We start from the raw sequence: 17,680 nt of genomic DNA, 5'->3' as shown, positions 1-17,680 counted from the left end.
CTTATTATCTAACAAATAGAAGAAATACCTTAAATGTCCAAAACCAGAGTGGATAAACTGCGATGCTTTACTCAGTAATAAAATGCAATAACTACCGATAGGTCAGTATGAATGAATAGTAAAAGAAGCCCAACAAAAAGGAGTACTTACTGTATGAGTTCTAGGATAAGAAAACCTAATGCATAGTGAAAGAAGTTAGAACACTGTTGCCTGAGGGGTGGGAACTATTGTCCAGAAAACAGCACCAGGGGTTTCCAGACTATCTTTTATCTTCATTGCAATATGAGTTACATGGACCTACGCATTTGTTAAAACTCATCAAGCTGTATATTTAAGAAATGTCCACTTTGCTGTGTGTAAATTATACCTGAATCAAAACTGAAAAACATTTTTTAAACAAGGAGTAGAGGTAACTATCTGGCAAAAATTGTACATAAATCTCATGAAAATGCAATAAAATAATCTCAGAGATTATAATTTGAGGAGTAAATCATTTCTCCTTTTGTTGTTTTTTTTTTTTTACTTACTGACTGTATTTTAGTAATTTTTTTTTTATAGGGGGAATTTATTTTCTCATAAAACAGAGAGTTTAGAAGTAGAGAAGACCCAGAATTTCTTCATTCAGTAGTTTAATTCGGTTTCTGATTTACACTCCTCAGCAATTGTTCTCAAGGTCATTTCCTGTTAGTAGCTATTATGAGTGTTTTGGTTCCAGGCATCTGTGTATAGACAACAATGCCCAGCAAAAGAGTGAAGGACCACAATTTCCTGTGACACTTGAACTTTTTTCTATTATGAAATATTTCAGATATATCAAATAGCCTATACTTAATTATATGGAGTTTAAAGAATGATAATGAAATAAACATGCATGAGTTCACCACCCAGCTGGAAGAAGCAGACATAAGAATAACTTTGAAAACCCCTGCATTCCCCTTCCTGGTGGCTTTCTTCCCCTCCCCAGGAATTTTGCATTTTTTATCCTTTTGCTTTTATTTATAGTTTTATCATAGTAAAAACATATTCTTAAATAATAAATTGTTTAGTTGTACATTTTGGAACTTTCATAAATGAAATTAACCATACTTCTTTTCATTTGTTTGACATGTTTATGATATTTTATCATGTTGATATTTGCTTCTTTATTCAATCATTTCATTACTATATGATATTCCACTGAATGATTATACCATGATTTATATATTCTTTGTTCTTCTCTCTATAAATATTTTTTCCAGTCCTAATTTTATCTATCATCTATCTATCTATCTATCTATCTATCTATCTATCTATCTATCTATCTATCATCTATCTATATAATCTATCATCTATTACAACGTATTCTAGTGAATTGCCTTTTACATATATCCTGGTAGTAAAATTGAACAGTTTCTCTGGGAATATGTATAGCAGTGGAATTGTTGGGTGGCACGCTATGTACAACTCCACTGTATAATGTTATTTTCCCCGTAAATTGGGTTGTTCCCATTGCCAAACCTATCAGTACTGTATAAAATTTCCCATTTGATCAACTTCCTTGAAAATATTGAATGTTATACTTTTCAGTTTATATCAATTTGATGGGTATAAAATAGAATGTCCTTGTGGTTTTAATTTACAAATATATTTATGGACCCTTTTATGTTGCTTTTTCTATGAAATGTCTTCCATATTTTTTGCCCATTATTTTATTAGGTTCTTTGTCTTTTTGTCTTTTAGAAACTCTGTAGATTCTGGATAAATCTTCCATTGGTTTTGTATATTTCAAATATCTTTCTAAATTTGTGGCCTACTTTATTACTCTATCACATCTTTTCATAAACAAATGATAAATGATAAATTTTAAGTAGTCCATTTTATCAGTAATTTCCTATATAGCTTAGCATATTTATATATTATTTTTGATGTATTTCTGAGTCATCCAACTACATTTCCTTCTATAATATTTAAAGTTTGCCTTTCCTGAAATTTTTAATCCATCTGAAATTGTTTTTGTGTACAATATGATGTAGAGATTGTCAAGAACTCTGAAGAGCCTGAGAGGTTACCCTACTTGCAAGTTAAGAAGTTAGCTTGCCACAATTACATGGATACTTGCAAAAGACACAAGATTCTAGGGTCAGATACAAAGGTCTTTATTATTCAAATAAATAACAGTAGCTAGAGTATCAGTATTAATGACAATTTCTAAGGCTCCAATTCCCACAGAGTGACTCAAAAAAAGGTCAGGTAACTACTGCACATACAATTCGGTTATAGATGAGGAACCTCAACCTTAGGGAATCTAAATCTCTTATAATGGGTAGTAAACATGCCTGACCTTTGCCTCAGAGGGACAATTTATCTATATTATATTGGAAAGTAATAAAACTTGGCCTTCATTCCAGATTGAGATACTATCTTTCTCTTCCAAGTTTGTTTGTTGTATAACCATCTTTAAGAAGATTGTCTGGAATGAAGGCAGCCAGTGCTTCTGTTTGCAAGACATGTAGAAATGTGAGAGGCCCATAGAGAATTTGTTTCCCAGTGTGGTTGTGTTTCCTTTCTTCCCCTTCCCTATATTCATGACCAATTGTCTCAGCAGGATGCCCAGTTTCTCTTTTCCTTAGATATCTTTAATATAATCAGGTTTAACTGACTGTATTAACATAATATAACATAATCAGGTTTCTACGTATGTATGTTTCTGTTTCTGGGCTCTCTATTCTATTACCTGATAGTCTATCTCTGCATCCATCCCACATACCATTACTTACTAGAGCTTTGTAATAAATCTTGATCTCTGGTAGAGCAATTCTCTCTCCACTGCCCACAGACAAATGTTCACTTTATTCTTCTTCAGGAGTGCCTTATATATTATTGTTTCCTCATTCTTCCTTAAATTTTAAAAATCTGCACAAGTTCCAATGTAAAACATTTTTTTCTTGCAATTCAGACCTTCCTTCTGGTATTATTGCACATGCTCCGGAAATTTGTTTAAAACTTCTTATCTTAAACTTTTTGAAGGAGTCTCCAATGTGACTTTCCACCATAGATAGGTTCTAAGCTTTGTTCCCTGAACTCTGCATGCTGCCCTTTGAAAACTAAAGTTCTAGACTTCAAACATCAGCAGATGGCCTGGGAACAAGTGGCAGCTTCAGCTCATTTACTTCTCTGCATGGATCTTTTCACATTGTTTTCAGCATCTCAGAATTTTTCTTGCCTTTCTTTTTGCATCTCATAAAGATATTTTATGTATCTTAAAAGATATTTTGTATATTTCATCTAATTGAATTTTGCATTGAGAGTGGTTTTCAGGCTATTTAATCATTCATATTTCCAGAAAAAATCTTATGTCAGTAGTGGTTTTAAAATTCTTTAATCTCACAGAATTGTGTCTTGTAGACAATAAACATTCAACAAAGTGTGTTTAATTGAATGGAATAAGATTTCAGTTGGGTTTCCCTGATGCTGCCTTGTCATTGCCAAGTAACCCAGTGCCTGGTGTAACTTTTCCACCATTAGATAATATTTATCCTCTCCTTAAGACTTTACAGAATTATAAAATATTTTAAACATACAGAAAATAATATAATGAAATCTTTGTACTTACCACGAAGATTAAAGAAATGTTAATATAGTGCACTGTTTTCTTTGGTCTATGGTTTATGGTTATACAACAAAGCAATACATATTAACATTTTGCATGCTTTAAACTTTTACATTACTAAATAGTGATCTTCATACCCTTTTGAAACTTGTTCCCCCCCCACTCAATATCGTGTTTGAAAAATTTATCTGTGCTGATACATGAAGCTCTAACTCAATTATTCCAAGTCCTGAATGTAATTCTATTATGAATTCCATTTTATTTAATAGTCCCATTAGTCTACAATAACCATCCTTTATATCTTCTTGAACATATGTTTGAGAATTTTAAAAACTAGATGCCTAGAACTGAAACTGCTATGTACTAGGATATAATTAGCTTCAACTTATTAAATATTTCAATTTCTTATATCTACTATTTATGATTATGATTATGTTGATCATTATAGAAGATAGGACATTTTTACCTTATTTTATTATTTAATATTTACAATTTGTGAAAAGTACCTAGTAGTGGTCTGCATAAGGAATAAGCTGACCTACCTTGTGTATAATTCTGATTATATTAAAGTTTATACTGTAAATGATGAATAATGAGGTGATTTGAAAATTCATGCCCCCCTTTTTTCTATAGGTATTTATGAGCCTCCATTTATTGTACTACTGCAGTGAACCAACTTTGGATGTGAAAATTGCCTTTTGTCAGGTGTGTGTTCCTTACAGGTAAAACAAGGTACAGTATAATTCCCTTGTATTTCCATTTTGCCATTCCATCTTGCACGTGTTCCACACCAAAGTTAGTATTTCTGTAACATTAAAAGTAGTTGAGGAAGTAGAAGTAGATACTCATATATATTTTTTCCCCAGTTCAAGTTAAAATAGGAATGAAGAGAATTCTTTTTAATGATTATAAATGCAATATTGAATCACAGTGTAAAGTGATTTCTTACTAGATTTCATTTATACTTAACATTTTTAATATTTCTTTTCAAATCCTTGAAATGAGGCTTTCATCATCAAGAGCTGAAGTCTGTGTTATTATTTCCCATCCGAAGGACTGATGAGCCTCACAGAGAGTGTATCTCCAGTACCCAGATGTAATCATATGCAAGTGGTGTTCAGTTTGCTGATGTCCATTTCTGACCGGTAGTTAGTAAAAAATAAAACAACAATGACAGATAAATAATAAATTTAATAAATAAACTTAATGTATATGAACAGAAAGGAAGTGGCAACAATGGTTGGTAGTGTGCACGGACTGGGTGAGAGTCTGCTGCTCTCTTGTATTCATGTGAACTCCTTTCTTAAGAAAGAGGCTACCTGAGGTGCCTGTACTTACTACAGATATGTTTAGGGTAGTCCTAACTGAAGCGTGTGGTCCGTGTCTAATTAATAGTGCTTCCCTTTACTCTCAGGAATCCTTCTTTGGACAATAAGTTTTATGGTAACTCTGTTCACAACCCAAGCAGAGAGCTTCACTTCCATTTTTCTATAATGATTTTCATTGTATTGTCTCATGTAGCTGTGTTGAAAACAGAGAATGATATGTATCCATTGAAACAAGTTTAAAAAAAATACCTCTGCAGCTTCTACTATTTTAATACAATCTTTTTAGATTCTATTAATAGTGTATATTATGGAAAATAAACAAAAAATATAAAGGGAAACAAAACATTGCTGTATTTACTCCTTCTGAGCATAGTTAGGACTGCTATGGAAAAGTAAATTGTGTTACCTGCTGTGAATAGAATTTAATTATCTGCTTCATTGCCTGGAGCTCTAAATGTAGTGCCTGAAGACTTCTGGCCTTTAGATAACATCTCTTCTAAGAACTCTGGATCTGGGCAGCCTTGGCTGGAAATGGTAGATCTGCCACTTATTAGCCATTTACTTGCAACCCGTGGGCAAGTTAGTTAATCTCTCTGTGCTTCCGTTTCTTTACTCGTGAAAAGGGGAAAATACTAGTACCTATCTTCTGCAGTTATGCGAGTTAAATGATTCATACTTGCAAAGCACTGAGAACAGTGCTGGAATATATGTTTGTTAAATAGCTACCTACGTTTTATATAAATTTACATTCACTCTTCTAGTGCTCTCATAGACTCCCAGTGTTTTAATTATTATCTTAGATACTTCCACAATTATATCTCCAACCCAAATCTTTCCCTGAAACCAGGCTTGTATGCCCAATTGCATGTTCTATATCTCTATTTAGATGTCTAATAGGCGTATCAAACTACACATATTCCAAACCAAACCCTGATCTTTCCTCCAAAATTGTTCTGCTCTAATTCAGTAATTGCTAAATCTATCTTTCCAGTTGCTTAGAAAAAAATCTTTGGAATTGTTTTTTTGGCCAATACTTCACATTCAGTCCATCAGCAAATCCTGTTGGCTCTACATTCAAAATATATCTGGAATCTCACCATGCTTCACCATTCCGTCCTTTACCACTTTGGTCCAAGCTACCATTACCTCTTGCCTGGGTTACTTCAAGAGCTTCTAACTTTGCTCACCCCAAAATGATTTACTGTCAAAACAGCAGCAAGAATGATATTTGAAAAATTTAGGTGAGATCATGTCACTCCTTGTCTCAAAACAAAACAGAGTAGAAAAACCTTTCAATGTTTTCTCATCACACGTATGGTAAAAACCAAAATTCTTACAACAAATACCCAAACCTTCACCTCCTACCACAAGAGACCCCTCCCTGAAATGATCACTTGACCCACTCCTTCACCGCCTTCAGGACTTTGCTCAATATCATTTTTTAAGGAAGTTTTCCCTGACTATCTCATTGAAAATTGCCTCTTCCTATCCAACACTGCCTACACAACTTCCTCACCTTTCTTGTATTCTTCCATAACACTTTCCAGGATGTGACATACTATCTGTGTGAAGAGTGTGTTTCTTCTCTCTCTCTACTAGAGGGCATTTTTCACTTGGGAAGGAATTGTGCTGGAGGCAGCTCACACAGGCTGACAAGTGTTGATGATGCATATCTCTTCCCAACTCTAAGTTCACTGATGACAAGTTGGTAGATTACAGTCTGTCATGATAGGAATATTATATTATGTAAATAAGCAGTTGCTACAAGTTAGTCCTGTTCCCTTCCCACCACCCTGAAATGTTAAATATTTACCAGCACACTTTGGAATTTGGTCTCTTTGGACACTGCTGTGCTATAGTACTAACAGTACTATCTGGTATAATGTAGTCTGCCACCAAATATTTGCTTAATTAATGAATAAATCATATATGTTTAGTTTATGTAATCAACGGCAACTGTGATAGTGCTCAGGTGGAAAAATGAATGAATTTCTGAGTAGAATATCTGGGCCCCACTACTTGCAAGCTGTGTGACTGTGAACTATTTCCTTAGTCTGCATGGTCCTAGCCATTTACTATGGGCATTAGCATTTAAAAAGAAACAAAAAACAAAAAACTAAGCTTGTGTTTTACATATTTCCAGATTAAAACTGAATAAAAATATCTTAAAAAGTCAACTAGTTTTTAAATCCTAAAAGTCTTTGTATAGGTTGAAGTTATTTTTAAAATCCGCTCCCAATATTTGACTATAGATGCATAATTTCTATTTCTACTAAGAGCTCTTTTAAAGCAAAGGAATAAAGAGAAGTGAAGCATGACCTTTCTTAATGACGCTGATTTTTTTTTTTTTTTTGCTTACTGTGAACTTTTGGTACCTAGAAAATATACATGCATAGTCTATAACTTGAAAAAAAATCTTAAAGATAATCATAGTAAGCAGAATATTTCTAGTTGTAGCTCAGAGGATTTCATTTGCTTTCCGTGTAGAATTTTAATTTGATTATAACGTTTATTTTTTTTCTATTCTTAGCTCTGTGCCTAATTTACTACTCTAGCAGTTTAAAGAAAATAATGTATGTAATTTTAGAGACAGAATAATCTACTCGGGTTTACTTTCAAACTCTGTTTTTTTTTTTTTTTTTTTTTTTTTTTAACGAAAGGGTGGAATTGAATCTTTATTTACAGGACACTGCAAGATATGAAATTCCACATAGAAATTAGAAACCCATCAAGAGGAGAAGCTTCGTACAGTATGTACAGTTTGGAACTGTTCAAGTATAGTTTCGTTGTAAAAAGTGCTACAATAACAAACCACATTTAAAAAGAATTCTTAGTAGGGAAACAGTAAGACAAACTTATACCATAGCACACAACAGTTTTATGCCTCCGCTGTACAATTTAAAAGTTAAAGGTCCCAGGAGCGCCATCCTGAACTTGGAATGTGTAGCCGTCAGAGGTAGATTCTGGCACAACATTTTGGTCTTCCTCTTCCTCTACAGAGAAATACTTCTCAATCAAGTTTAATGAAGCTTTGTACACAGACTCATTTTCATGGTTTTGCAGAGCTTCAATTTTGTCCAAACCTCCACATTCTTCAATCATTATACTAAGTTTCTCAGTTTCGCCTAGTTTCTCCGCAGCCTGAAAGATATTTGAAATGGCATCCAGAATAACCAGAATAATTTTGGTATCTTTCGCAGTTAAGAGGTTCATCAATGGTTCTATTATGCCACAATGAACAAGGTACACAATTTGTTCAACTGTTCCACCACTTGTATAGTTGGTCACAGCCCATACAGCTTCCTTTTGTGTCTTAAAGTCTGCCTTAGAGAGAATGCCAATGAGGAATGGGACTAATCCATGGTTCACCACTTGCTGTATCTGGTCCTGGCGGCCAGCTGTGATGTTTGACATTGTCCACGTGGCTTCCTTCTGGATATTAGTTTTGGAGTTTGTTAGCAGGCTGGGAAAGACAGTAAGTGCTCCCGCATCTATGACAACCTGAGTCTGTTCATCGGTCCCAGTGACAATATTTCCAATGGCTCTTAGCGCAGGAGTCACAATGGGCAATTCAGTAGCTCCTAGGAGCTTCACAAGTTGGGGCACGACTCCTGTTTTCACGACCATCTCAATTCGTTCATTTGGACCATCAGTAAGGTAGGAAATGGCCCAGCAGCTATCTGCTAACACTTCTGAATCATCGTGATGCAGGAGACGAACTAAAGTAGGAAGAATTTGCTCAACAGCATCTAATGGGGGCGCAGGGTTCTTGTTGCGACACAGGTTTGAAAGTGTCCAAGTAAGATTACGTAAGTAACCACACGCTAAAGATGACATATCAGGAACCGCAAGAAGAGCCAACAGTGGGTCAACAGCACCATACTTGATAACCAAGTCTCGGAAAACCGAACCATCACCTGCAATGTTTCCTAGAGCCCATACGGCTTGTTCACTGATGTGAGCATGGGGCGATGCCAATAGGGAAATGAATGCTGGAATAGCACCTCCATCTACTACAGCCTTGGTCTGTTCTGATGTTCCAGAAGCAATGTTAGTGAGGGCCCAAGCAGATTCAAACTGAATGGGACTACAATCAGTTCTAGCCAAGAAGGACACAAATTTGGGGATCAAACCAGCCCGGATGATGCTGTCTATTGGTGGCTGTTTTTCCCTAGAAAGCAGTTTCCTGGCAGCTTGAGTAGCTTGGAGCTGGCTTTCCAAATTGTTGCTATTTATGCCTTTGACAATATCCTCAACAGACCAATTTACAGTGCCCTGGTTGTTGCGATTTTCCTGCAGTGGAGAAGTAGCATCATCGGGAAATGAGCTTACATTTCTCCTTTTCAGCATCTGGTCATCTTTCTTAGCTTTCCTCAGCTCTACATTAACTTCTATTCGGCGCCGCCTCATTTCTGTACTGTCTTTTCCCTTGTTCTTGAATCTGTTAAGGCGCGCAGCTGGTGAATTAGCATTCTCGTTGGTGGACATGGTTATGAGACAAAGGGAGAAAGCTACACAGCCGGCTCGGGCTTCTACAGGAGACGGCGCAGGGGAGCACAAGCTGCGGGTCCGCTACTCGGCAACGAACACCACGGATCAGCCAGACGACCGTGTCCAAACTCTGTTTTTTGGAAGCTTCTCATTTCATGAGACATATCATGGATCCTTGTTATGCTGCAGTGTTTTATCTGATCACCAGCAGGGTTAGGTTGCTCCCAATTTCTTGCCACACAGACTATACAAAAAGACCTTAAGCAATTTGTCAATAATTAATTAATGATTAAGTGTATCCAGAATTCAGGCCTCCCGAGTAGTAAAACCTTAATCTGTGGCTTTATTTTTCATTATGTCATATTTCCAATTTTTCACTGTTATCAATAAAAAAAAATCATAGAAAATATAGAAAATAAGCTTGCCCAGGTAGTTATTTATGAATAGAAAATATGTACACTATCTGTAATAGCATTAACCTATTTCTCAATTGAATTATTTGAAGAACATGAGATTCATTGAATTTTTTAGCTAGTCCTATTAATTTTGTTATTTTTGCTGTTTTTAAATAAAACCCCATCAAGAAGCTTTTGTATGTAAGGGGCTTCTTGTTGTATTCTGGGGAGAAATTTGTCTTTGAAGTGGTAGACATTAAAAGAATAATCTTTAGTTTGCACTAATATAAATTCTTTACAAAAATATAGACCTACAGGGAATTGAAAGCACAAAAATGATTGATCCTCTAGAGAAATAAGTAAGCATTCTTTGCTCAGTTGAACAAAGGAGTATGGAGCTGTTAAATTTCACTCTATGAATTAAAAACACAAATTGTGAAAAGTGCTGTTTTTGGAACTCTGCTGTAGTGAAGAGATGAGTACGTGTTTTAACCAGGGAATATAGATATGAGAGGTAATATGTGTTGGAAACTGCAAGCACACCCACTGGTTTCCACAGCATTTATCACATCCCGATGGGCATTACCATTAGTGATGGTGGAATATGAAAAGCTGTGCTCACCTCCTTTTATGACCACATTAAAACTACAAGAAAATGGACAATCTGGAAGAAATGGATTAATTCCTAGAAACATAAAATCTTCCAAGATTGAATCAAGAAGAAACAGAAAATGTGAGCAGAGAGATGACTACAAATGAAATTGTATCACTAATCAAAAAACTCTGAACAATCAAAAATTTTACTAAATATTTAAAGAAGAATTAACACCTGTCTCAAACTATTCCAAAATATTCAAGAGGATGGAAAGCTTCCAAGCTCATTTTACAAGGCCACCATTACAGTGATTCTAAAACCAGACATAGACATTACATAAAAGGAAAATTATAGGCTGACATCCCTGATGAATATAGATGCAAAAATCCTTAACAAAATATTAATAAAATGAATTCAACAATACATTAAAAAGATTATACACCATGATCAAGTGGTATTTATTCCTGGGATGCAAGTTTGGTTAAATATCCACAAATCAATTAATGTGATACATCACACAAACAAAATGAAAGATAAACATTATATGATCGTATCAATAGATGCAGAAGCAGTGTTTGACAAAATCCAGCATTTATTTATGACAAAAACTCTCAGCAAAATGGAATATAGAGAAAATACCTCAACATAATAATAAACCCACAGCTAACATCATACTCAATGGGGAAAAGCTAAAAACATTCTCCTTAAGATCAAGAATAAAACAAGGATGTCCACTTTCACCACTTTTATTGAACATAGTATTGGAAACCCTAGCCACAAAAATCATAGAAGAAAAAGAAAAGGCATCCAAATTGGAAAACAAGAAGTAAAACTCATTATTTGGAAATGAAGTGATACTATATATAGAAAACCCTAAAGATTCCATGATAAAGCTATTAGAACTGATAAATGAATTCAGTAAAGTCCAGAATACAAAATGAATTTTCATAAATTGGTTGCATTTTTATATACCAATAATGAACTACCAGCAAGAGAAATTAAGAAAACAATCCCATTTATAATTGCATCAAAAAAATTAAAATATCTGGGAATAAATTTTAACCAAAGATATAAAAGACTTGTGCTTGGAAAAATGTAAGAAATTGAATAAAGAAATTGAAGAAGATACAAGTAAATGGAAACATATAGCATGCCCATGGATAGGAAAAATTAAAATGTCCATACTACCCAAAGCAGTCTATAGATTCAGGGCAATCCCTATCAAAATACCAATGGCATTTTTCATAGAACTAGAACAAATAATCCTAAAATTTATATGGAACCACAAAAGACCCTAAATGTCCCCAGCAATTTTGACAAAGAACAGAGTTGGAGGTATCATTCTACCTGATATCAAACTATACTACAAGTTTATAGTAATCAAACAGCATGGCATAAAAACAGACACATAAATCAGTGGAACAGAATGTAGAGGTCAGAAATAAACCCACACTGATAGGGTCAATAAATCTATGAAAAAAGTGGCAAGAACATATAGTAGGATAAAGACAGTCTTTTCAAAAAATGGTGTTGGAAAACTCGACAGATACATGCAAAAAAATCAAAATGGACCACCTTCTTACACCATATTCAAGAATAAACTCAAAATGGTTTAAAGACTTAAATGTATGACCTCAAACCATAAAACTCCTAGAAAACTACATAGACAGCAAAATCTCTGACATTGCTTTTAGTAATGTTTTTTTCTGATATATCTCCTTTGTTAAGGGAAACAAAAGAAAAACAAATGGGACTATATCAAACTAAAAAGCTTTTACAGAGTAAAGGAAACCATCAACAAAACAGGAAAACATCCCACTGCATAGGAGAAGATATTTGCCAATGATACATCCAATAAAGGGGTTAATATCTAAAATTTTTAAAGAATGAATACAACTCAACACCAAAAAACCAAGTAATCCAATTAAAAAATGGATAGAGGACCTTAGTAGACATTTGTCCAAAGAGGCCTTTATATACATGACCAATAGACATATGAAAAGATGCTCAACATCACTAATCATCAGAAAAATGTAGTTAAAACCCCAACAAGATATCATCTCGCACCTGTCAGAATGTCTATCATCAATAAATCAACTTAGAGCAAGTGTTGGTGAGGATGTGAAGAAAAAGGAAACTTCATGCACTGTTGGTGGGATTGCAAATTGGTGCAGCCACTATGGAAAATAGAATGAAGAGTCCTCAAAATACTAAATCTAGAACTACCTTGTGACCCAGCAGTTCCATTTCTGGATATTTACCCAAAGAAGTCCAAAACACTAATTTGAAAAGATATATGCACCCCTATGTTTACTGCAGCACTATTTACAATAGCCAAGACATGTCAGCAACTTAAATGCCCATCAACAGATGATTGAATAAAGAAGAGGTTGTATATATATATATATATATATATATATATATATATATATATATATATATATATATATATATATATATACAATAGAATATTACTTGGTCATAAAAAAGAATGAAATCTTACTATTTGTGACAACATGGATGGACCTCGAGGATACTATGCTAAATGCAATAAGTCAGACAGAGAAAGACAAATAGCATGTGGTCTCATTTATATGTGGAATCTAGAGAACAAAATAAATGAACAAACAAAACAGAAACAGACTCATAGATACAGAGAACAACATGATAGTGACCAGATATGAAGGGGTTGGGAGGCTCGGTGAAAAAGGTGAGGAGATTACGGAGTGCAAATTGGTAGTTACAGAACAGCCATGGGATCTAAAGCACAGCATAAGGAATATAGTGAATAATGTAATAATTATGTATAGTGCCAGTTGGGTACCAGACTAATTGGGGATCACTTCATGAATTATATTAATGTCCAACCAGTATGTTGTACACCTGAAACTAATATAATATTGAATGTTAACTATAATTGAAAAATTTAACAAAAAAGGAAAACACCACTTACCATGTAGAAATTTATTTGCTTGTCTTTCAAAATCAAGTCAATTTTCAACATCTTAACATCCTATAAGTATATTATTAATAGACTGAATTGCATTTTGGTTATTTTGCTAATCACAAATCAGTATTAATCTGACATTTATTTAAGTTATTAACTTATTATCCTCTCTAACTGCTTACTGATAATTGAGTTTATGATCATTTAAAATGATTTCTTGATTTCTGAAAATCTGAGACACAAAGGGTTCATATTAATGAATCGGCAATTATAAGTTTAAGTAGCACTAGAAGTAAAGGGACTGAGCTCAGTGGGCTTCTTTTTGCCTATGACACAGAAACTCTATACCTCCTTACATTTTCTGTGCAAGTAGGTATCTACACATTGACTGATTATTAATTGATTCCATCGTTATTTATCCAGCACATGTTTACTGAGTACCTATAATAAGTACCTGTAACTTGTGGAAATTAGGGATGCAGGATAAATGATATGGAGCACCCTCTGGTTTAAGGCACAGTAGAGGGTGGCTAGGCTTATAAAGACCTACTCCTCTCTGAGCTAAAGACCTCAGTGATAACTGTGGTCTAAACAATTATGAGAGAAGAAATAGCCCAACCCCCCAATAATTACTGAATGCTTTCTGTGTGTGAAGATTTCATTAAGCTTTAGTCTTCAAAACACCATTAATTGTGAGAAGGTATTATACAATTATGTTTTATTCTGGAGTTAGAAATCTCAATTATACGAGGTCTTTCCTTAGTCCCATTATGAAATTCCTAAATAGTTTATTGGTGTACAGTGTTTTTACTGAAGTGAGTAGCTACTAAATATAACTAAGGACTAAAATACTATGATTAAGTGCAAAGAAGCCTAAGATTCTATTGGTCACCAATAGGAAAAAAAGGAAGACTTTTCCATATATTCCACAAGATGGCCCCAGTCACTGAGTTGCCGCCGAGGACTCAGCAGCCTCTCCTGAAGCCCCTTCGCTTCCTTCCGTCTGTCCCCCCTGCCTGCTTTCTCCAGCCGCCCCCTTCCGCAGGCGGTTTCCACTGAGGAAAAGGAATCATATTGTCTGTCTGCTATCTAGAACCTCCACTCTTCCTTCCCCTTTGGTGATGCAAGTGAGGGTGATGATCCGCTTCCTGCTGGCTCTGAGGATTATATCCTTATAAGAAGTCAACAGAGAAACGGCAGAAGTCCCTTACTACTGTCCAAGGGATCAATGATGATTACGATAAAAAGAAACTAGTAGAGGTGTTTAAGAAGAAATTTGCCTGCAGTGGTACTATCATTGAGCATCTAGAATATGGAGAAGGAATTCAGCGTCGGGGTGACCAGCACAAGAACATATGCCAGGTCCTCATAGAGATTGCACTGGCTAAGGAGGACCAACTGAAGGTCCATGGGTTTTAAGTGCTTTTGGCTCACTGAAGCTTAAGTGAGGATTTCCTTGCAATGAGTAGAATTTCCTTTCTGTCTCTTGTCACAAGTTAAAAAACTTCACAGCTTGCATAATGTAACCATTTGGGATCTGCTTTTAACTTGGACTACTGTAACTCCTTCTTACAGTAAACTGAAAAGAGCCATGAAAAAAAATTCCATGATGATTGTGACATATAAGGTTGGAAATTTTATTGGGAATATAACAGAAATATCAGTCTCATTATGGAGTTCTTACTGTCAAAAGTTTTCTGCAATGTTATTTGAGTTCTTACTGTTTTTTGGTGTAGCACCTTGTTCAATATGATAGCCAAGACAGAGCCTGTTGATTTCTTCTACTTAAAGCAATGCTTTTCTTAATAGATATAACATGTTACTAGGTGATTTGATTAGTTAATTAAATTTTATTACTCCAATATTTGGATAATAAAAGCATTATGTGTGTATATGCAATAATTTTCCTAGCCACAGATAATGCCTGTTCTAAATAAGTGAAAACTTATTCTTTAGCAAAATTACCAATCACTTTTTTTTTTATTGGGGAAGGGGAACAGGACTTTTTTGGGGAACAGTGTGTACTTTCCAGGCCTTTTTTCCAAGTCAAGTTGTTGTCCTTTCAATCTTAGTTGTGGAGGGTGCCGTTCAGCTTCAAGTTATTGTCCTTTCAGTCTTAGTTGTGGAGGGCGCAGCTCAGCTCCAGGTCCAGTTGCCATTGCTAGTTGCAGGGGGCACAGCCCACCATCCCTTGCGGGAGTCTGAACCGGCAACCTTGCGGTTGAGAGGACGCACTCCAACCAACTGAGCCATCCGGGAGCTCAGTGGCAGCTCAGCTCAAGGTGCCATGTTCAATCTTAGTTGCAGGGGGAGGAGCCCACCATCCCTTGCGGGACTCAAGGAGTTGAACCATTTGGGACCGGCAGCCTTGTGATTGAGAGCCCACTGGCCCATGTGGGAATCCAAACGGCAGTTTTCAGAGTTAGGAGCATGGAGCTCTAACAGCCTGAGCCACCGGGCCGGCCCACCAATCACTTTTGATATATTATTTTTTAGTACAATGTGTTTTTTTCTCTTTCAATCTTTGGGAATTCTAGGATATTTACAAATATTTTATGAGCTGCATTAGCTTTTTGTAGACTTTTATAAACATGGAAACTAGTAAACGCAGGAACTCGTAAAAATAGGTATTCTGGAATGTCCATGGAGTGGTTTAGTTTTAAGTGATATGTTCAGATTTAGTATATAGGGTATTTAAAAAATATCATTAAACCTGATTCCAGGATTATATGGTTTTAAAAAATAGTTTTTGCTTTTAAAAAATTTTGAATTTAAAGTAACTTGATTTATCCAACTTATTTTATTTGAGAGGTCTATATGTTTCTGTTTCAAAGACTGAAAATATCTAATGAAAGTTTTTACACTTCAAGGGATGGCCACCATAGATGAAATGAAGACTTTTATACCGACATTGGGGACTAGAGTTTCAAAAGAAAATATATTTTGATGGGGCAGGGTAAAAGAAAACCTGTATAACCTCACAGGGAAACTGAAAATCATTTTTGGTGGTCTGTGAAAGAAACGGCATGTTTTGGAGAGATTGTCTGCCACCCCAAAACACTAAATTTAGACACTTAACTTCGTATAAATGTGGTCTAAGGGAATCAGCATATTGACCATGGGTATATTTGACGGTCTTGGTTTTTATTATTTTTTTTTAAATGAATGATTTTCAGATGTAAACTCATAGCTTTCCTTTATATTTTAGTTTTTCATGTAACAGGACAATAGAATTTTTTACTTTAGCTTCTCTTTTTAAAGGGTTTCCTCTCCTGTGTGTTATTTAAGGAAGCTGGACTCTACTCTGACTTTCTTTTACATCTGTTCTGATACATTGCTTTTGACTTTGCATTTATTTTCTAAAAATCTCAATATCTATATGCTTTAGTGCATGGACTGTATATAAATTATTAAAAACAGCAAACATGTTTGTAAAAACACAGCACATCTTGAATCATGAAATGAAGCACTATCTGTACTATCAGAATAATAACCAACATACCAATTTTTGTGAATAAATGTATCATATTGCTTGACAATAGTTTTTTTCCACATGTTACATATGAAGATGGCTATAGCAAATTTCAAAAGAGTAAATTTAGTGTTAACATTTATGTCTTATTCCTTGGGTGGGTTATTCCTAAAGCTTTTGAAGTAATGTTACTAAAGATTAACTGAAATAATGTGAAGGTCCCATGAGTTGGTTCTATAATGATGAGCTTTTTCTGTATTGGTTGATTGTATGTGTTTGGTTTGCTTGAAGAATGAAAGGTTGGACTCCTTGCTGAACAGTCTTAACCCAAATGTAAATGTAGCTTAATATTATGAGATTAATTATGATGGAGGTATTACTGAGATTGAATGAAGTTATTGCTTACATCTTTCAAAATAATTGTGCTGTAACATATCCCTGAATTATCTGTGACTTTTAGTGTATGGTTAATGGTGCTCTATAAGAAACGCATCCATTTGTGAATTCCATTTTTGATCTATAGAGTGTTCTTTTCTTTCTTTTTTTTTTTGAAATAGATTTTTAATTTGCAATAATTTTAGATGTATAGAGAAGTTACAAAGATAGTATAGAGAGATTCCCCGTGGCCTTCCCCCAGCTCCCCTCCTTGTTAACATCTTACATCATGTGGATGCTTTTGTCAAAACTAAGAAACTGACCTGGGTACATCACTATTAACCAAACTTCAGGCTTCTCTTTGGATTTCATCAATTGTCCCTTAACGCTTCTTTGTGTCCGAGGATCCAATTCATGTTTCCATGTTGCATTTAGTTGTCACATCTGCCTGTGACAATTGTCTTTGCTCTGTGGCAATTTCTCAGTCT

At 34.9% G+C, this 17,680-nt stretch overlaps 2 protein-coding genes and 1 pseudogene across 15 annotated transcripts in view; 2 read left to right on the top strand and 1 right to left on the bottom strand.

The window, feature by feature from the left end:
- The window catches only part of MAPK10 (mitogen-activated protein kinase 10), a 296,217-nt gene that overhangs the window by 134,660 nt on the left and 143,877 nt on the right, over nt 1–17,680 (top strand). For 7 of the 13 annotated variants that reach the window (XM_081040510.1, XM_081040520.1, XM_081040522.1 and 4 more), the window contains one exon: nt 4,223–4,294. The exons of 2 other annotated variants lie outside the window; for them this stretch is intronic. In XM_081040510.1, coding sequence (XP_080896636.1) covers nt 4,229–4,294 — 66 coding nt within the window. In that variant the 5' untranslated portion in view covers nt 4,223–4,228. Of the gene's footprint in view, nt 1–4,222; nt 4,322–17,680 lie in introns of all 13 variants that reach the window. 4 more of the 13 variants (XM_081040517.1, XM_081040512.1, XM_081040514.1 and 1 more) reach the window with 1 other exon arrangement.
- Nucleotides 7,587–9,516, bottom strand: LOC308497316 (importin subunit alpha-1-like). The gene has a single exon (XM_081047912.1). It carries the CDS (start codon nt 9,403–9,405, stop codon nt 7,816–7,818), a length of 1,590 nt encoding a protein of 529 aa, XP_080904038.1. The 5' UTR covers nt 9,406–9,516; the 3' UTR covers nt 7,587–7,815.
- Nucleotides 13,079–14,764, top strand: LOC308495936 (eukaryotic translation initiation factor 1-like; annotated as a pseudogene). The gene is made up of 2 exons: nt 13,079–13,108; nt 14,391–14,764. The product of its transcript is annotated as a eukaryotic translation initiation factor 1-like (transcript).

This window comes from Rhinolophus hipposideros (genome assembly GCF_964194185.1).
Source record: "Rhinolophus hipposideros genome assembly, chromosome: 1".
Classification (NCBI taxonomy): domain Eukaryota; kingdom Metazoa; phylum Chordata; class Mammalia; order Chiroptera; family Rhinolophidae; genus Rhinolophus; species Rhinolophus hipposideros.
Note: the sequence above shows the minus strand (reverse complement) of the source record. Positions and strands in the feature narration are given on the sequence as shown.

Coding starts and splice junctions, on each gene's coding strand:
- LOC308497316 (XM_081047912.1), bottom strand. CDS start 9,405: ATGTCCACCAACGAGAATGCTAATTCACCAGCTGCGCGCCTTAACAGA.